The following is a 13,714-nucleotide window of genomic DNA, read 5'->3' as shown; positions in this document are numbered from 1 at the left end:
TCGGTCTTAAAAATCATGTTGTAATCATGTGGGTCGCATCCTTAGGCTTTTTCTTGGGACATCCGGTACAAAGCGGAATTCAAATCTAGCCTGTTACAATAGAAAGACTCAAAAAAATGTGTTTCTGTGTAGGGAGAATAGTTTGAAGGGACGAAATGAAAGTTGTCTTGACCTAGTAGATTATTAAGGCAAACAAACACTAATGACATACATCACTTATTGAATCACCCTCGTATAACTTATTTTTGTTATAATAAAAGGTATATTTCATGGTCAAAATTATGAACAATTACTTCATACAGTTTATGTAAACTTAAAAGTAACAAGTTTAGATGTATTAAAAATTACATGCATTAGGTTGAAAATGGTACACACTGTGTACCTGTATAGATTAACACTGGCTGTTTTTTAACAACCAGCTGTTCCTGCAAGAAATTTCATTATCAATATAGTTCTACATGCAAACAAACTTAATTTCTATATTTATACATTTGAAGTATATAACTAATAGTGAAAGCTGGTCATTGGATATCTGTATAGAAGATTAAGAATAAACGCATGTTTTTCCAGTTTATCCATGGTGAAAAAACCCCAGTAAAAACCAAATTTAATGATAAATTATTTTAATTGGCTTTTATCAGAAGGCTCACAACACATACCAACACCTTAATGTTGCGGTCTACTTCCCGACTACTTCAACTTCAACGTTAGCCCTGAAATGAAAGAAATATTCACTTTCTATGATGGTGGAATTTGAAACTCTTTAGAATTTCATTAAACCACTAGGATAAAAATATAATCCGAACATGTTAACATACTTAAATAACTGTAAACTGGTTAAACATCTGATAAAGACCGTGTTGTGCTCTATCGCACGTTTAACATTTAGGCCTAAAAAATTCTTTGTTTCCGGTAACATGCTAAAAAAAATTAGGGTAGGTAGGTCGGAAAATTATTTGTTTTGGTTTTTTTTATTAAGGCAGACTTTTCGGAAATCATTTTTGTGTCAAAACATGAATGTAAATAAGGGGGCAATGCTTTCAGGGCATCAGTAAGCTGATTTCTAACATCGCTGGACATGTTTAAAGCATAAAAAGTGCAACTTTTGTTAAAAAAATGAGAAAAATATTCTCCAAGGCCATAAAAACATTTAGGATCGGGCAAAAAATTTAGGGTAGGTCGGGATACCGGAAACAAAAAATATTTTACGCCTTAGCGGTGACGTTTTTTGTTAAATTATTTGAAATATCAAAATTCGCGACATCACCTACTCACTTCATTTCGCATAGGGGTTTAAACAAGTGTGTACATGGTTCATCGACCCACTGGTATTTGTAACTTGCCCAAATAGCTACACAGTTAGCGGTTCTTCCTTGGTCGGGCTGATTACTCCCCCAGTCAGTGAAAGTCGCAGGCTTATCGTTTTCATACCATTTCCATGCATTTTCAACAATTTCATCTGTCAGTCCTATCCAATGTTTGTTGTCTGTAATTTGCATAAACAATATAACATATAAATTAACCCGTAGTTGTACCTACATTCTGTTTCGTTGTTCTAGGTTAATTATATTTGTACATGTATTATTCTCGTACTATATTTGTACCATCATCAAGTAGTCAAGTCAAAGAGGCCGAAAAGTTCTGAATAAGAAATTATTTCCATGTACCGATACATTGAAATTACACTATAAACTATAGTAATATTACAGTCACGCTTCAAAAATCAGTTTTCGGCAAATTTCATATTTCCATTTACAAAACTAGCAACTTTTTCTCAGAATTTATATAGAAATCTAAGAATTACCTTTATAGTTTTGAAGGTGACTTTTTATGAAGGTGTTTTCATTCTGTGTCTCTATTGATGTTAGATGAGCTTTGTAGTGCGCACAAAATCTCTACAGTGAATAACGGATCAAAATGTTAATATATTAATGTATGAGACAGATGAATAACAGTGTTGCACTTAAGTAACGTTTAATAATTTACTTTATCCTTGAACAATTACTTCTCATTTTTAGCTCACCGGAACACAAAGTGCTCAAAGGTGAGCTTTAGTGATCGCCCTGTGTCCGTCGTCCGTCCGCCGTCAACAATTTGACTGTTAACACTCTAGAGGTCACATTTTTTGCCCAATCTTAATGAAACTTAGTCAGAATGTTACCCTTAATGAAATCTTGGAAGAGTTCGATATTGAATGATCTGGGGTCAAAACTAGGTCACCAGGTCAAATCAAAGGAAAAGCTTGTAAACACTCTAGAGGTCACAATTTTGACCCAATCTTAATGAAACTTGGTCAGAATGTTACCCTCAATGAAATCTTGGACGAGTTCGATATTGCGTCATCTGGATCAAAAACTAGGTCACCAGGTCAAATCAAAGGAAAAGTTTATGAACACTGTAGAGGCCGCATTTATGACTGTGACTTCATGAAACTTGGTCAGAATGTTAATATTGATGATTTTAAAGTTAAATTTGAATCTGGGTCATGTAGGATCAAAAACTAGGTCATCCCGTCAAATCAAAGGAAAAGCTAGTTTACTCTGTAGAGGCCACATTTATGACCATATCTTAATGAAACTTTGTAAAAATGTTAATCTTGATGATCTATAGCTCAAGTTCAGATCTGGGTTAGGTAGGTCAAAAACTAGGTCACCAGGTCAGATCAAAGGAAAAGCTTGTTAACACATTTTTTGACCATATCTTAATGAAACTTTTTCAGAATGGTAATCTTGATGTTCTCTAGGTCAAGTTTAAATCTGGGTCAGATGGGGTCAAAAACTAGGTCACTAGGTCATATCAAAGGAAAAACTTGTTAACACTCTAGAGGCCACATTTATGACTGTAAGTTTCATTAAGATATGGTCATATACCTTCTGTTGCCTTTACGTATGTTAGGGTTTCACCTGGCGGGGATTACTTTTATTTACACTGTCTTGTGACTTTGGAACATGGTGGGGGTAAGAGTGATGTTAGGTGCATCATAAACCGGTTTAAACTCCCAAGTGGTGGTTTTGCCACTGACCGTTCCAAGGCGGTGCCCCACTGTGTTCCTGTACTTGTTTGTTTTGTTTTTGTATTCATTTTTGTGTATGGTGTGCAATAGTTGTTCGTGTGTGTCTTTGGGGAGGCAGCGTTTTTTGAACGTGGCTTTCCCTGTTGGATATTCCTCCTTGTTTTGTATCTTCATGAAACTTAGTCAGAATGTTAAACCTGATAATCTTTAGGTCAAGTTCGAATCTGGGTCATGTCTGTTTAAAAACTAGGTCACGGGGTCAAATCAAAGGAATAGTTAGTTAACACTTAAGGTGCCACATTTATGACCATATCTTAATGAAACTTAGTCAGAATGTTAATCTTGATGATCTTTAGGTCAATAGGTCAGGTGAGCGATACAGGACCTTCATGGCCCTCTTGTTTGGCTTTTTTATTCCCTGTAAGCGATCAAACGTCGTTTTTTGCATTAAAAATAAGAACAAAGATCCAAATTAAATTACTTCACCAGGGTGTGTTTAAGTGTATCATATAACATATTCTTACACATCAAATGTGAAATAAATAGACAGTGAGCACATAATAAACTATAAGGCATCACACTGGAATTGCAAAAACATCAATAGCCTAGGCCTACTATGATCTGACAAACATTACAGCATACTGACTTTTACTTAAGTCCCTTTTAACGTATCTAAGGTACGTATTACTAAAAACGTTTTTGGTTATCTTGATAAATGTATCAGAACAAAACATATTGATATTATGAAACTTCAAATTTGTTTTGTTGCGTTCAGTAATTCCAAATGATGCTCTTGAAATTATTATAAACCGTATCAGACTTTAAGCTATTAATAATCACCCTAGTTCAATGAGTTCCGCTTAAGTGCAAACTTAGGTAGCGTTAGGTGAATTGCACATTGCATTACCATTCATAAAAAAGCTGTCTAAATCAAATCGATTCGCTTGCTTGACTGCGACTACGCTATTTTTATTTGTTAGTTTAGTTTATACTAATTTGTTTAAGCTCGATTGTGATGAAAGCTTCAAGCTAATTGGAACCACTCTCGAGTCCGCTTCCTGGAAAAGCCAGTACTGTTGTCATATGTGAAGTCATGGTCGTGACTCCAGTGGGGCTCGAACCCACGACCTCTGGATTGAGCGGCCGACACCTTATCCACTAGACCACCGCTCCCCTTAATTTTTATTTGTTAGCTATCAGAGTGTAGGTGCAATTTGGCGTCTACAGAAAGTATCCCCGTTCTTAGACTCGATCAAACAAAGATTGTAATCTTTTAATCCGTCCTGAAGGATGGATCTTAAAGCAATCTGACTAAAGTACATCTCCTATTACGCTACGCATAGGATCTGAAAACGACCTATTCATTGCCTCGTTCTGACGGCCCTTTCACTAGCCAATCAGAGCCTAGCTTACAACATCTTGCAAATCTACCTGTAGCATTGACTTTTGATATTTACAATTCTTATGTCGTAATGTATCAGATAGCCGGTTAGCTCAGTCGGTAGGCCACTTGCTTTGTAAGCGAGGGGTCCCGGGTTCGAGTCCTGGAATAATTGCATATTTTTCTTACTCTTTGACAATCGAACAAGTCGTCTGATTGGATAACATAAAAATAGCAATAATGGAAATCCAAAATATACAGAAGACGAATGTGAATGGGTCGTTCTCAGATCTTCGTTTAGAAGATCAAGTACTTTAGTCAGATTGGATCTGAAAGAATATAATAAATATATACCTTTAACTATATTCTACATAGAAATATTCCAAATTCACATTCCAAAGTCACAGTGTCGTGACATATACCCAAGGCTATATTTTGGTCTATTGATAAACTAGTTTCGAACTATTATCTTAAAAACTGGCATTAAGATAGAAGAAAAGTAGATGTCATATTTCATATTCTCTTAGATAGATTTTTCCTGTGTAGGAGCAAGTACGAAACATATTGAAAATGGGTTCATTTTGGAAACATTTGTGTCACTTCTATCTTCCCTTCCAATAGATCAATTGTACATTTTCATAGTAAATTTTAAACAGAAAAGATGACTTTCCACTACCTAAAATAAACAGTGGTGTTGCATAATATGTAAGCAATTATATTACGAACACTAGCTCTTTTGCTGCTTATGGTTAGACCTATAACTTACTTCAGCTTCCAGGAAATCCTTATCAGTATGCCCGAAGAAATAGCAAGATCCATTAAAACTGGTCCATCCGTCTCGACAACACTGAACACTGAGCACAACCCCTGGAACAGAATCATGCTCTATTGCTCTTGTTGCAGCATTTCTAGAAGGACTATTTGAAAGGAAATATCATACGAAATATGCCGTAGGTCATTCCATGTATTTGTCGTGAAACCGTGAATATATTTATTTTATTTATTTATTTAAAGTCTCGTCATTTACAAACATATGAAATACATATGTACAATAAAACATGTAATAGATGGTCATTCAACGTGAATTATACGAGACTGTATATTCCACAAACTCTTCAATATATTTTAATATCATAACACTGTTTCTGTATAAGGTATATGATATTATTGCTCTGTCACATATCAGATCTTAACATTATAGTTCACCTATTACTTAGTCTATCTAATGTAAAATGTAATTTACAGAGAATACGCTTTCCGCGGATCACGCCTACAGCAATCCACACAAAGTACCAGGTGAATATCCCGAGGCATAACAAGAGCTGTCTTATGACAACGCGATCGACTCTTCTCAATGCTTGACTGAATCAGAGCTTTACCAGTAAAAATATTATAGAACATTTATCAGAAAATTTTAAGTTAAAAAAGGGGCACAACTCTGACAAAATTTTTTATTAGGGTGATGGGGATTATTTCTACTGGTGTAGACTTTGATAGTAAACAAACATTTTAAGTTTCAAATCAAAAGCTTTGATAGTAACCGGGTATTCGACTTCATCAAAACTTTGACAAAACATTCTTAGTCAAAAAGGGGGATAACTCTGTCAAAATTAAAATCAGAGTTATGGCATTGTTCTTCTTGGTATAGACTATATCTCTGTCAAAATTCAAATCAGTATTATGGGGATTGTTTTTCTCCTGTCGTAAATACTTTAACCACAAAATTTCTTATACACAAGTCATGTAACCTTCCGTTCAGATGCGTCGTATTTAATCACTCAGGGCTTCGGTCTTCTTGATTTGATTTCCACGTCAAAACCATTTAACATAGCATGCAAAACTAAAAGCTATTTCCCAAATTTAAAACGAAAAAATAATTGATATCAAGATATTGGAAGAATCAACGAAATGTATATAATGTGACGAAAAGTATATTAAAAATACTACGTTAAGGGGACGCATACTTTGAAATTAGAAAAAAGTGGGTGGGGTATGATAAAATTTACCTGCAAAAAAGTACAAGGTTTTGGTACATGAAATGGATACTGTTTCAACTGTTATAAGAACACAAAGGATTGCTCACTAAAATAAAAATGAGAAAACTGAAACAAGAAAGTTATTGTTGAATTACATAAGACTTCTTGTGTACATTCAAAGTCAACAATTAAGACTTTTTGGTGCGAAAATAATAGTGCTTCACCTTGTCCAAACATTTATCAGTGTCCTACAGATTCTAATTTAAAGAAAGAATGTGAAATATGGTCACTGTCTTGCTTTTCATTTCACATATGTAAGCTAAAACACATTATTTAGTTTGTTTACAAAGTAGTGCATAAGAAAAGATACGGTGGTCAAGGAATGCCACATTCCAAAACTAAAAGAGTATATTCCCCTTAATACATTAAACATTTATCGTTACAGAAGTCTAGTGGCTTACAATAAGGGCCGAGAAATGTTGCCATTATTAATTTTTAACTTGGTATTCATGAACTACAATGCAAATATCAAAACACATTCAACAAACTTTTGAAAATGTATTGTCTTAAAAATCCCTAAAATAAGGTATGAAATTTGGTTGAGAGGTCCAGTCAATGTGTATATGTGCAAAAGTAACATTCTAATCTTGTTCACAAAAGTTACTAATACACAGCAGGCATGTCAATGATCAAAACTGGACGAATATACAGTTATCCCACTTTAATGTCATTTATAATTTGTCCTTGAATTCTCCACCATACTTTTCATAATTCTGTTTGCACGAGTTGCACGAGAATGCTGTCATTCACGTAAAAAAATGGGGTCAAATAAGTTGTAAATGCAATATCATCTAAACGTAATTAATCGATTATGCAGTTCAAGATAAACTTTATCTCATAACGTAACGAACATGTATAATGTTGTAACAACAACTTTACTTACACTGATTTAAGTAGCAGTCGGTTTATAAGTGACTATTGATTCATTTTATGTTTTGTTATTGTTGTCAAAAAGTATAACGGAGGTGCCTCACAACTGAAGCGGAAACCAGTTTGATGCGCAAAGTAGTCCAATGTAAGTAATATTTTTTGACAAATGTCCACAGAAATTAATAATTTTCTAATATTAAAGACGAATATCTGAACAGGATTCATTATTTGATAAGAAATTATAATCATCGACATGTTTTTTTAAAAATCGTACACGTGCTGACACCTAAGTTGTCTCCCGTTGTTTATTAGAGTTACCTTTCGTCCGGCGCAGTAATACATTTGCAGTGAATCGCCGAGAAGTCGTGGGAAAATTAAAAACCATGTAAATAAACTAAAATTAACCACCTTTTCAAGATGAATTTCAAGTGATCGCCATTATGCATTTAACCCGCCTGACCTGTGTAGCATCTTAGATATCTGTTCTAAGGTATTCATTGTGTAGAATGTCATGTTATGCTCTTGCAATGCTAATCCCACTCTGATTTTTTTGTTTACATTTTTATCAATGAGAAATATGGCGTCCATCCCGAGCTGAAATGACATGGCGTTAAATTTTTTCATGTTTAAGCAAACCTGGTGTGTAAGAAAGAAACTCTCATCCCTTCAACATTATTTGGAACACTGTTATTGTAAAAAACCTGTTTTTTCCTTATACAAAAGCTTAATATTTTGTGTTGAATGTACTTTCACAAAGACCTGTGTTTTCCTATTACATTCATAGTACCACATCCTTACCCACAAAATACTGAATATTATAGGTGTCCATCAGTATTATATCAGTTTAGAAATATGTTTTTTATTTTCCCACCATCGATTTCTTGAATATGCACCCCTTCCGCATTTCTGTATGAACTGTGAATGTAGCAATATGCGTCCCCTTAAATATGCAACATAGTTATAGTATTGTCGTTCAGTGGAGTTTGTAAACGTTCTTTCTAACAACTACAGATTTAGAATTATAGTTGAAATGAAGTATAGATTTTGAGAACATACTCAAATACAATATTAAATTTGAGATTAGAATTCGAGAAACATACGAAAATACAATATACAATATAGAATTTGAGATTAGAATTTGAGAAACATACGAGAGTGAAGAAAACTACAATTCAAAGCTCAAGCGAAACATTTCACTTTCGAATCAACAACTTCAAAAATCAAATACCCGCACCTTCTTTAACCTTGATAGTGTTATTTCCGTTCCGAAAATGTTCCATTGATTGATATACGACTGATTGTCACAATGATGTTTTGTAAGGAAAAGAAATATTAGCCAACATCTTAAGGGAAATCAATTATATTAAGCATTATTAGTTGCCGGTAGAAACCGGCGATTATATTTGATACGCTTTAGGAATTCAATTGGTAGGAGAAATTATCAAAATGTGACAATGAAAAAAAAAGATAGTGCAAATGAAAGAAAAACAGGGAAGTTAATGAAAGGCTTACATAAAGGAATAAGGAGTTACAATTGCATAAGAATGTTATTATTTAAAAAAAATAGCGTTTTAAGAAAATAGGAAAAAAATGTATATAGAACTAATTCCTATGTGATTATCATTAAATGGGTCAGTTCCAAGTTAATTCAGGAAGATGTATCTCTTCGTAAGAGGTATTTCTTTAAAGTGCTGCATGCCTGAGAGTAATCCAACTAATTGTAAGCGAGTCGCGATATTGAGATAACTTTTGCACAGGTCAATGTCTCTCCTCCTGTCCTATTACGAATTACGAAAATATCTCAGAATCAGTTCTGACGTCAAATTATCTGGACTAGCCTGAGAAATTATTTACAGTACACTTTCAATGGAAGAATATGTGAAGTGTGTTTTGAATATTGAATAAACTGACATTACCTTTGTTGTAGAAGTAATTAGTTAACAGTTTATAGATCAAGTGACAGTAACCCAGATAGCAGACTCTTCCTTGGCCCAACGTTGGCCCAACGGTTGGCACACCGTTGCCCCATCGACTGGTATTCTACACTTACCGTTGGCCCTCCATTGGGTCAACAAGTGGTATCCTACATTTATCGTTGGCTCTCCATTGGGCCAACAGCGTTTTATCATCTCCCATGGTTGGTCCATCGTTGGGCCAACTCTACTTTTTGTTGGCCAAAAATGGATGCCAACCCTGTCACAACAATTACGAAATTGGAGAAAGACTGAAACACTGAAAGTAACACTTTTAGTGCGTATATTATTTTCAAATAGTTGTGATTTTATCAACATTTAACAAAAAGAAATCTAACATTCATTTAAAGTTTGCAATTTTTCAGAAGAATATAACTGCATATTTCATCACTTCAACATGTCAAATATTCCAGTCTTTTATAAATCTATTTACCTATTTTTCTTTGTCACTGATTAAATCCTACTAAAGTGAATTACTGTCTGTATTTTAACTCATTTATATATATCTTTGTTTAATTATTTTCTTTTCTCACTGAAGTTGCAGCTTTCTACATTTTTCTTTTTTCTCCGTGTGCACAGTGCTGGGCACTCCATTATTTATCTCTTGGACAGCACCCTGTAAAAAAACAAAAATCATAATGTTGAATAAACCATCTACGTCAAAATGATAACAATAACTAAAGAAATGCACATAAACCTCTGTACATAACTTACGTAAAATGTATAAAAATTTCTTTTGTCTGTATTTAACCTAGAAAAATATGATAGAATTAACGGGGATATGAGATATTTATTCACAGAATTTAATACTCAACACAAGTGCCATCCGCCAGCTTTAGAAAGAAGTATTTAACGTATGTTCAAGTGATGTGGATATTACATGAATACAGGATATAAAAAGAAATTCTCAAAAAGGATTCCACAACTTTATCAAAATATATTCAGAAACTGCTACTTACAGTTTATAGCTAGTAGACCGGGTTTTTGTTAAATCTAGATCTATCACATGTATAATATAGTTTCCTTTACTTCACATGTCTATGCAGCTGGAAATCTGGCCTAGAGAGTGAAATTAACCACATTTTCTGGGATTTCTTACATAACTCGGGTTAACGAGAGTTCATGTTCTGGAGTATTCAACAGATTTATTGTAAACATTTTATGATTGTATAGAATTAGATATAAGCTATATTACATGTAGCATTTTTTTTCAATATAATTTTAATTTAACTTTCAAGGTAGTAGATTTGATATAATTCAAAATATCATTACGGCTGCAAATAAGTTTAAAGTTAAATTAGCCCAAATTTAACTAATTACGAATTGGTGCAGAAAAGTATTTAATTATTAATTAAATATTGCATGTTACAGCTACACAACGTGTATACCTGAAGGGGTTTGTGATAAAACAGTGACCTGTAAAAATATTATTTTATGTTTTCTCTGTATAAGTCTTTCCCGGAAAATCAATATTGGGCCAATGCAGTGGCTGAAATTTAAAGTTGATTCAACGTTGGCCCAACAGCTGTGTTAACAATACTCAGTAATCATTATCCTTTGACGGTTTTCCGTCGTTGGCCCAATGACTTCATGTTTACAAGGAACATTTTTGCTCTTATTTCCGAGGAACGATATGGTTAATTATTGTTGTGTACCACTTCGTAATGGGTTAACTCGCGAGACACTCCGTGTTATACATAATAAATTCAGTTCTCTTGATACTCTACATCAATGAAAACTATACCATTCAGTAATTTGGTAAAGATAGAAAGTCAGGAGGGAGAATAAATTTGGATTACAATTCAGTGTTATTCTATTAAAAAGTCATTAATCAGAAAGGGATGAAGCAAATTTTGCAGTCGCCTTTTATTCACATAATTGCATCTTAATCTGACATTATGATTATATGTTATCGAAACCAAAAGTGCATGTACAACAGTGCCTTGGTATTGTTACATAATCTTATCTGTATTGCATTTAGAACACTCATTTTTTATTTAACATAGTTATAGGCAATTCAAAACAAAACATTACACTGTTCTTCAAATAAATACAACAAGAATGTCTTATCAGATTTTCACCCTTTGATGCACTAACTCCGATGAGAAACAAGACTGTCTGGCGTTCTCTTATTCATGTTTAAATGAAAATTAAATGTGACCCGGCATGTTGTAATGATTATATATTTCCAGTCAAAATGCTGGCTGGTACATGTGATGTATTATACAGGAATGTATAAAAGTCTTTAGAAAAACAGACATTTTGCTTCTAAAGAAATAACTTTCAACAGTAGAACTTCAGGTCAGAGACAGATCGCTTTAATAATCGCATTTAATTTCACCTGAAATTGGCATCTGTTAATCCTATGATTAGAATCCAAAAACATCTTCTCAGTGTATTTCCAGTAATATTTGCACAAAAGAATCCCAGACCTAAAACAGATATACTTTCAATAAAATGAAAGTATCTGTATCAGTGTAAGATTACTTCATTGATAAACAAAAAATGACAACTTACCAAGATTACAACAGAACACAAAAATACAAACAATTGTCCTTGCAGGAGAAGACATTTCGGTGTCTAAACTCTGCTCCTATTTGCTTTATAAAACCAGACAATGTAAATGATAAGATTAAAGGATGTGTGTCTTATTCTGAACTTGCTTATCGTCGTTGCAAATATTTCAAAAGGACATGAACATAAATAGAAATTTCATGATGGATACATGTTTTTAAAAAGATCTCAAAATTTGTATTTGCCAAACATTGTCAGTGCTATATGTTAGATACATTTGTTTATCACAAACATATCTCCATCAGAAAAAAAAGTTGAACAGTTATGTAAAACAATAACTTTGAGATGTACCACGTGTTACCCATTCTATTACTCAATTTTATCACAACTTTATTTCGTTAATCTTATTTATTATATTTTGCCATGATGCAAAACATGTCATAATATCCGCCCTTATTAGCTAAGTAATTTGCTTGCATGTTTTCTACATCTCGTAATCATTCAGTCTTTCTCTGTTACATTACAGAGTTAAAGTAAGATTAATATGCTACAAACATCCTATTTTAAAAATGGTCTTTCACTTTTAAAAATATCTACCATCAATGACTGTTCAAACTTTTTTCAAGTGTTTCCATAAACACTTATAAAGAAACTGACTTGTCTTTTATTTTCATTCTTTTTGCTTTTCACAATCTGATTCTTCTGCTCTTGACCTCTGGTTCCAAATTGTCCTGACATGTGCCAAATTTCCAAACTTCCTTGACCAATAACAAAATTCCCTGACTTTTCTCTGACCTTGAAAACAAATCCCCATCCCAGCCCCCTTTCTTTTCCCTGACTGTTGAAACACTGTTTTAGCTCATGTAATACAAATGTATAGTAAACGCAAGATAGGATTATTTTTTGTATCATTGATTGATCTCTAGTACTATATTGATGACTAGCATTCAGGTTGAGTAATCACCTTATTCGCATGTCCCAATTATTTGTGACTTTGTCCAACTTGCCATGATAAATTATCATTGCAGTTAAACGCTGTGCCAATAGAAGTGTCATTGGTTTTGCATGCCAATGGCGGACTACTTTGCAGCGTTTAGGTCACTGATATGTAAAGGGTCGTCAAACCTACCTTTCTGCTTTTGGACATTTGTCTTTGATGATTTGGACGTTGACTCGTCTTTCTCTAAGAAAATAGTTTGTCAAGTCTCGTGTGTTTCAAGTCTTTTTCATTAACTTGATCTTATTAGACCGCGCATGGGCTACGTCGAATATTATCTCTTTTGTTACAAAAATGTATTGATCTCTTCATTTACGGACATTGCCGAACACTTGTTATGACATTACATTTGTACTTCTGTCACGGTGATAAGGCGGGGAAAACATCTCCAGAGCGGGGAGATCGGACGAATCTGTAGGTTTTTATTATGGTTAAAATCTTTTTCTCTTAATCTTATAAATATTTGGTATTAAAAACAATGTTGTAATAATCTCTTTATTCTGTCGATATTCGGTATTAAAAACTGTTGTAATCATGTGGGTCTTTTTGCAAGTGACATCCTTACGCTTTTTCTAGGGACTTCCGGCAAAAAAGCGGGATTTAAATCCAAGCCGTTACAATAACAAGACTCCAAAAAACATTTTGCATTGAGAATAGTTTGGAGGGATGACATGAAAGTTGTCTTGATCTAATAGATTATTAAGGCAAACGGAGATTAATTATATCGTTTATTGAATCATCCTCGTATATAACTTATTTTTGTTGAAATAAAAGATACATGACTGTATATTAGAGCCAAAATTTCATAGTCAAAATATGAACAATTACTTCATACAATTTATGTAAACATAAAAGTAACAAGTTTAGATGTATTAACAATTATTATAAGCATTAGGTTGAAAAGAGCACACACTGTGTACATGTATAGAC

General features: G+C 33.5%; 1 protein-coding gene and 1 long non-coding RNA gene across 2 annotated transcripts; both read right to left on the bottom strand.

Moving 5' to 3' along the window:
- Positions 1-606: 606 nt before the first annotated feature.
- Positions 607-11,931, bottom strand: LOC123541415 (asialoglycoprotein receptor 2-like). Its single transcript, XM_045326876.1, has 5 exons — positions 11,791-11,931; positions 5,161-5,261; positions 1,805-1,895; positions 1,276-1,486; positions 607-713 (listed from the first exon to the last, which is right to left on the bottom strand). Exons 1-5 carry the CDS (start codon positions 11,843-11,845, stop codon positions 680-682), a joined length of 492 nt encoding a protein of 163 aa, XP_045182811.1. The 5' UTR covers positions 11,846-11,931; the 3' UTR covers positions 607-679.
- On the bottom strand, positions 9,540-11,767 carry LOC123541416 (uncharacterized). Its single transcript, XR_006684512.2, has 2 exons — positions 10,233-11,767; positions 9,540-9,889 (listed from the first exon to the last, which is right to left on the bottom strand). It is a non-coding gene; the product is annotated as an uncharacterized LOC123541416 (long non-coding RNA).
- Positions 11,932-13,714: the final 1,783 nt, after the last annotated feature.

The sequence above is a fragment of the Mercenaria mercenaria genome, chromosome 16 (assembly GCF_021730395.1).
Source record: "Mercenaria mercenaria strain notata chromosome 16, MADL_Memer_1, whole genome shotgun sequence".
Taxonomy (NCBI): Eukaryota; Metazoa; Mollusca; class Bivalvia; order Venerida; family Veneridae; genus Mercenaria; species Mercenaria mercenaria.
This window is presented reverse-complemented; position numbering and strand designations above follow the sequence as displayed.

Coding starts and splice junctions, on each gene's coding strand:
- LOC123541415 (XM_045326876.1), bottom strand. CDS start 11,845: ATGTCTTCTCCTGCAAGGACAATTGTTTGTATTTTTGTGTTCTGTTGT. Junction 1,896..5,160: donor AGGATTTCCTGGAAGCTGAA/GTAAGTTATAGG, acceptor TATTCACTGTAG/AGATTTTGTGCGCACTACAA. Junction 714..1,275: donor AAACCCCTATGCGAAATGAA/GTGAGTAGGTGA, acceptor CTTTCATTTCAG/GGCTAACGTTGAAGTTGAAG.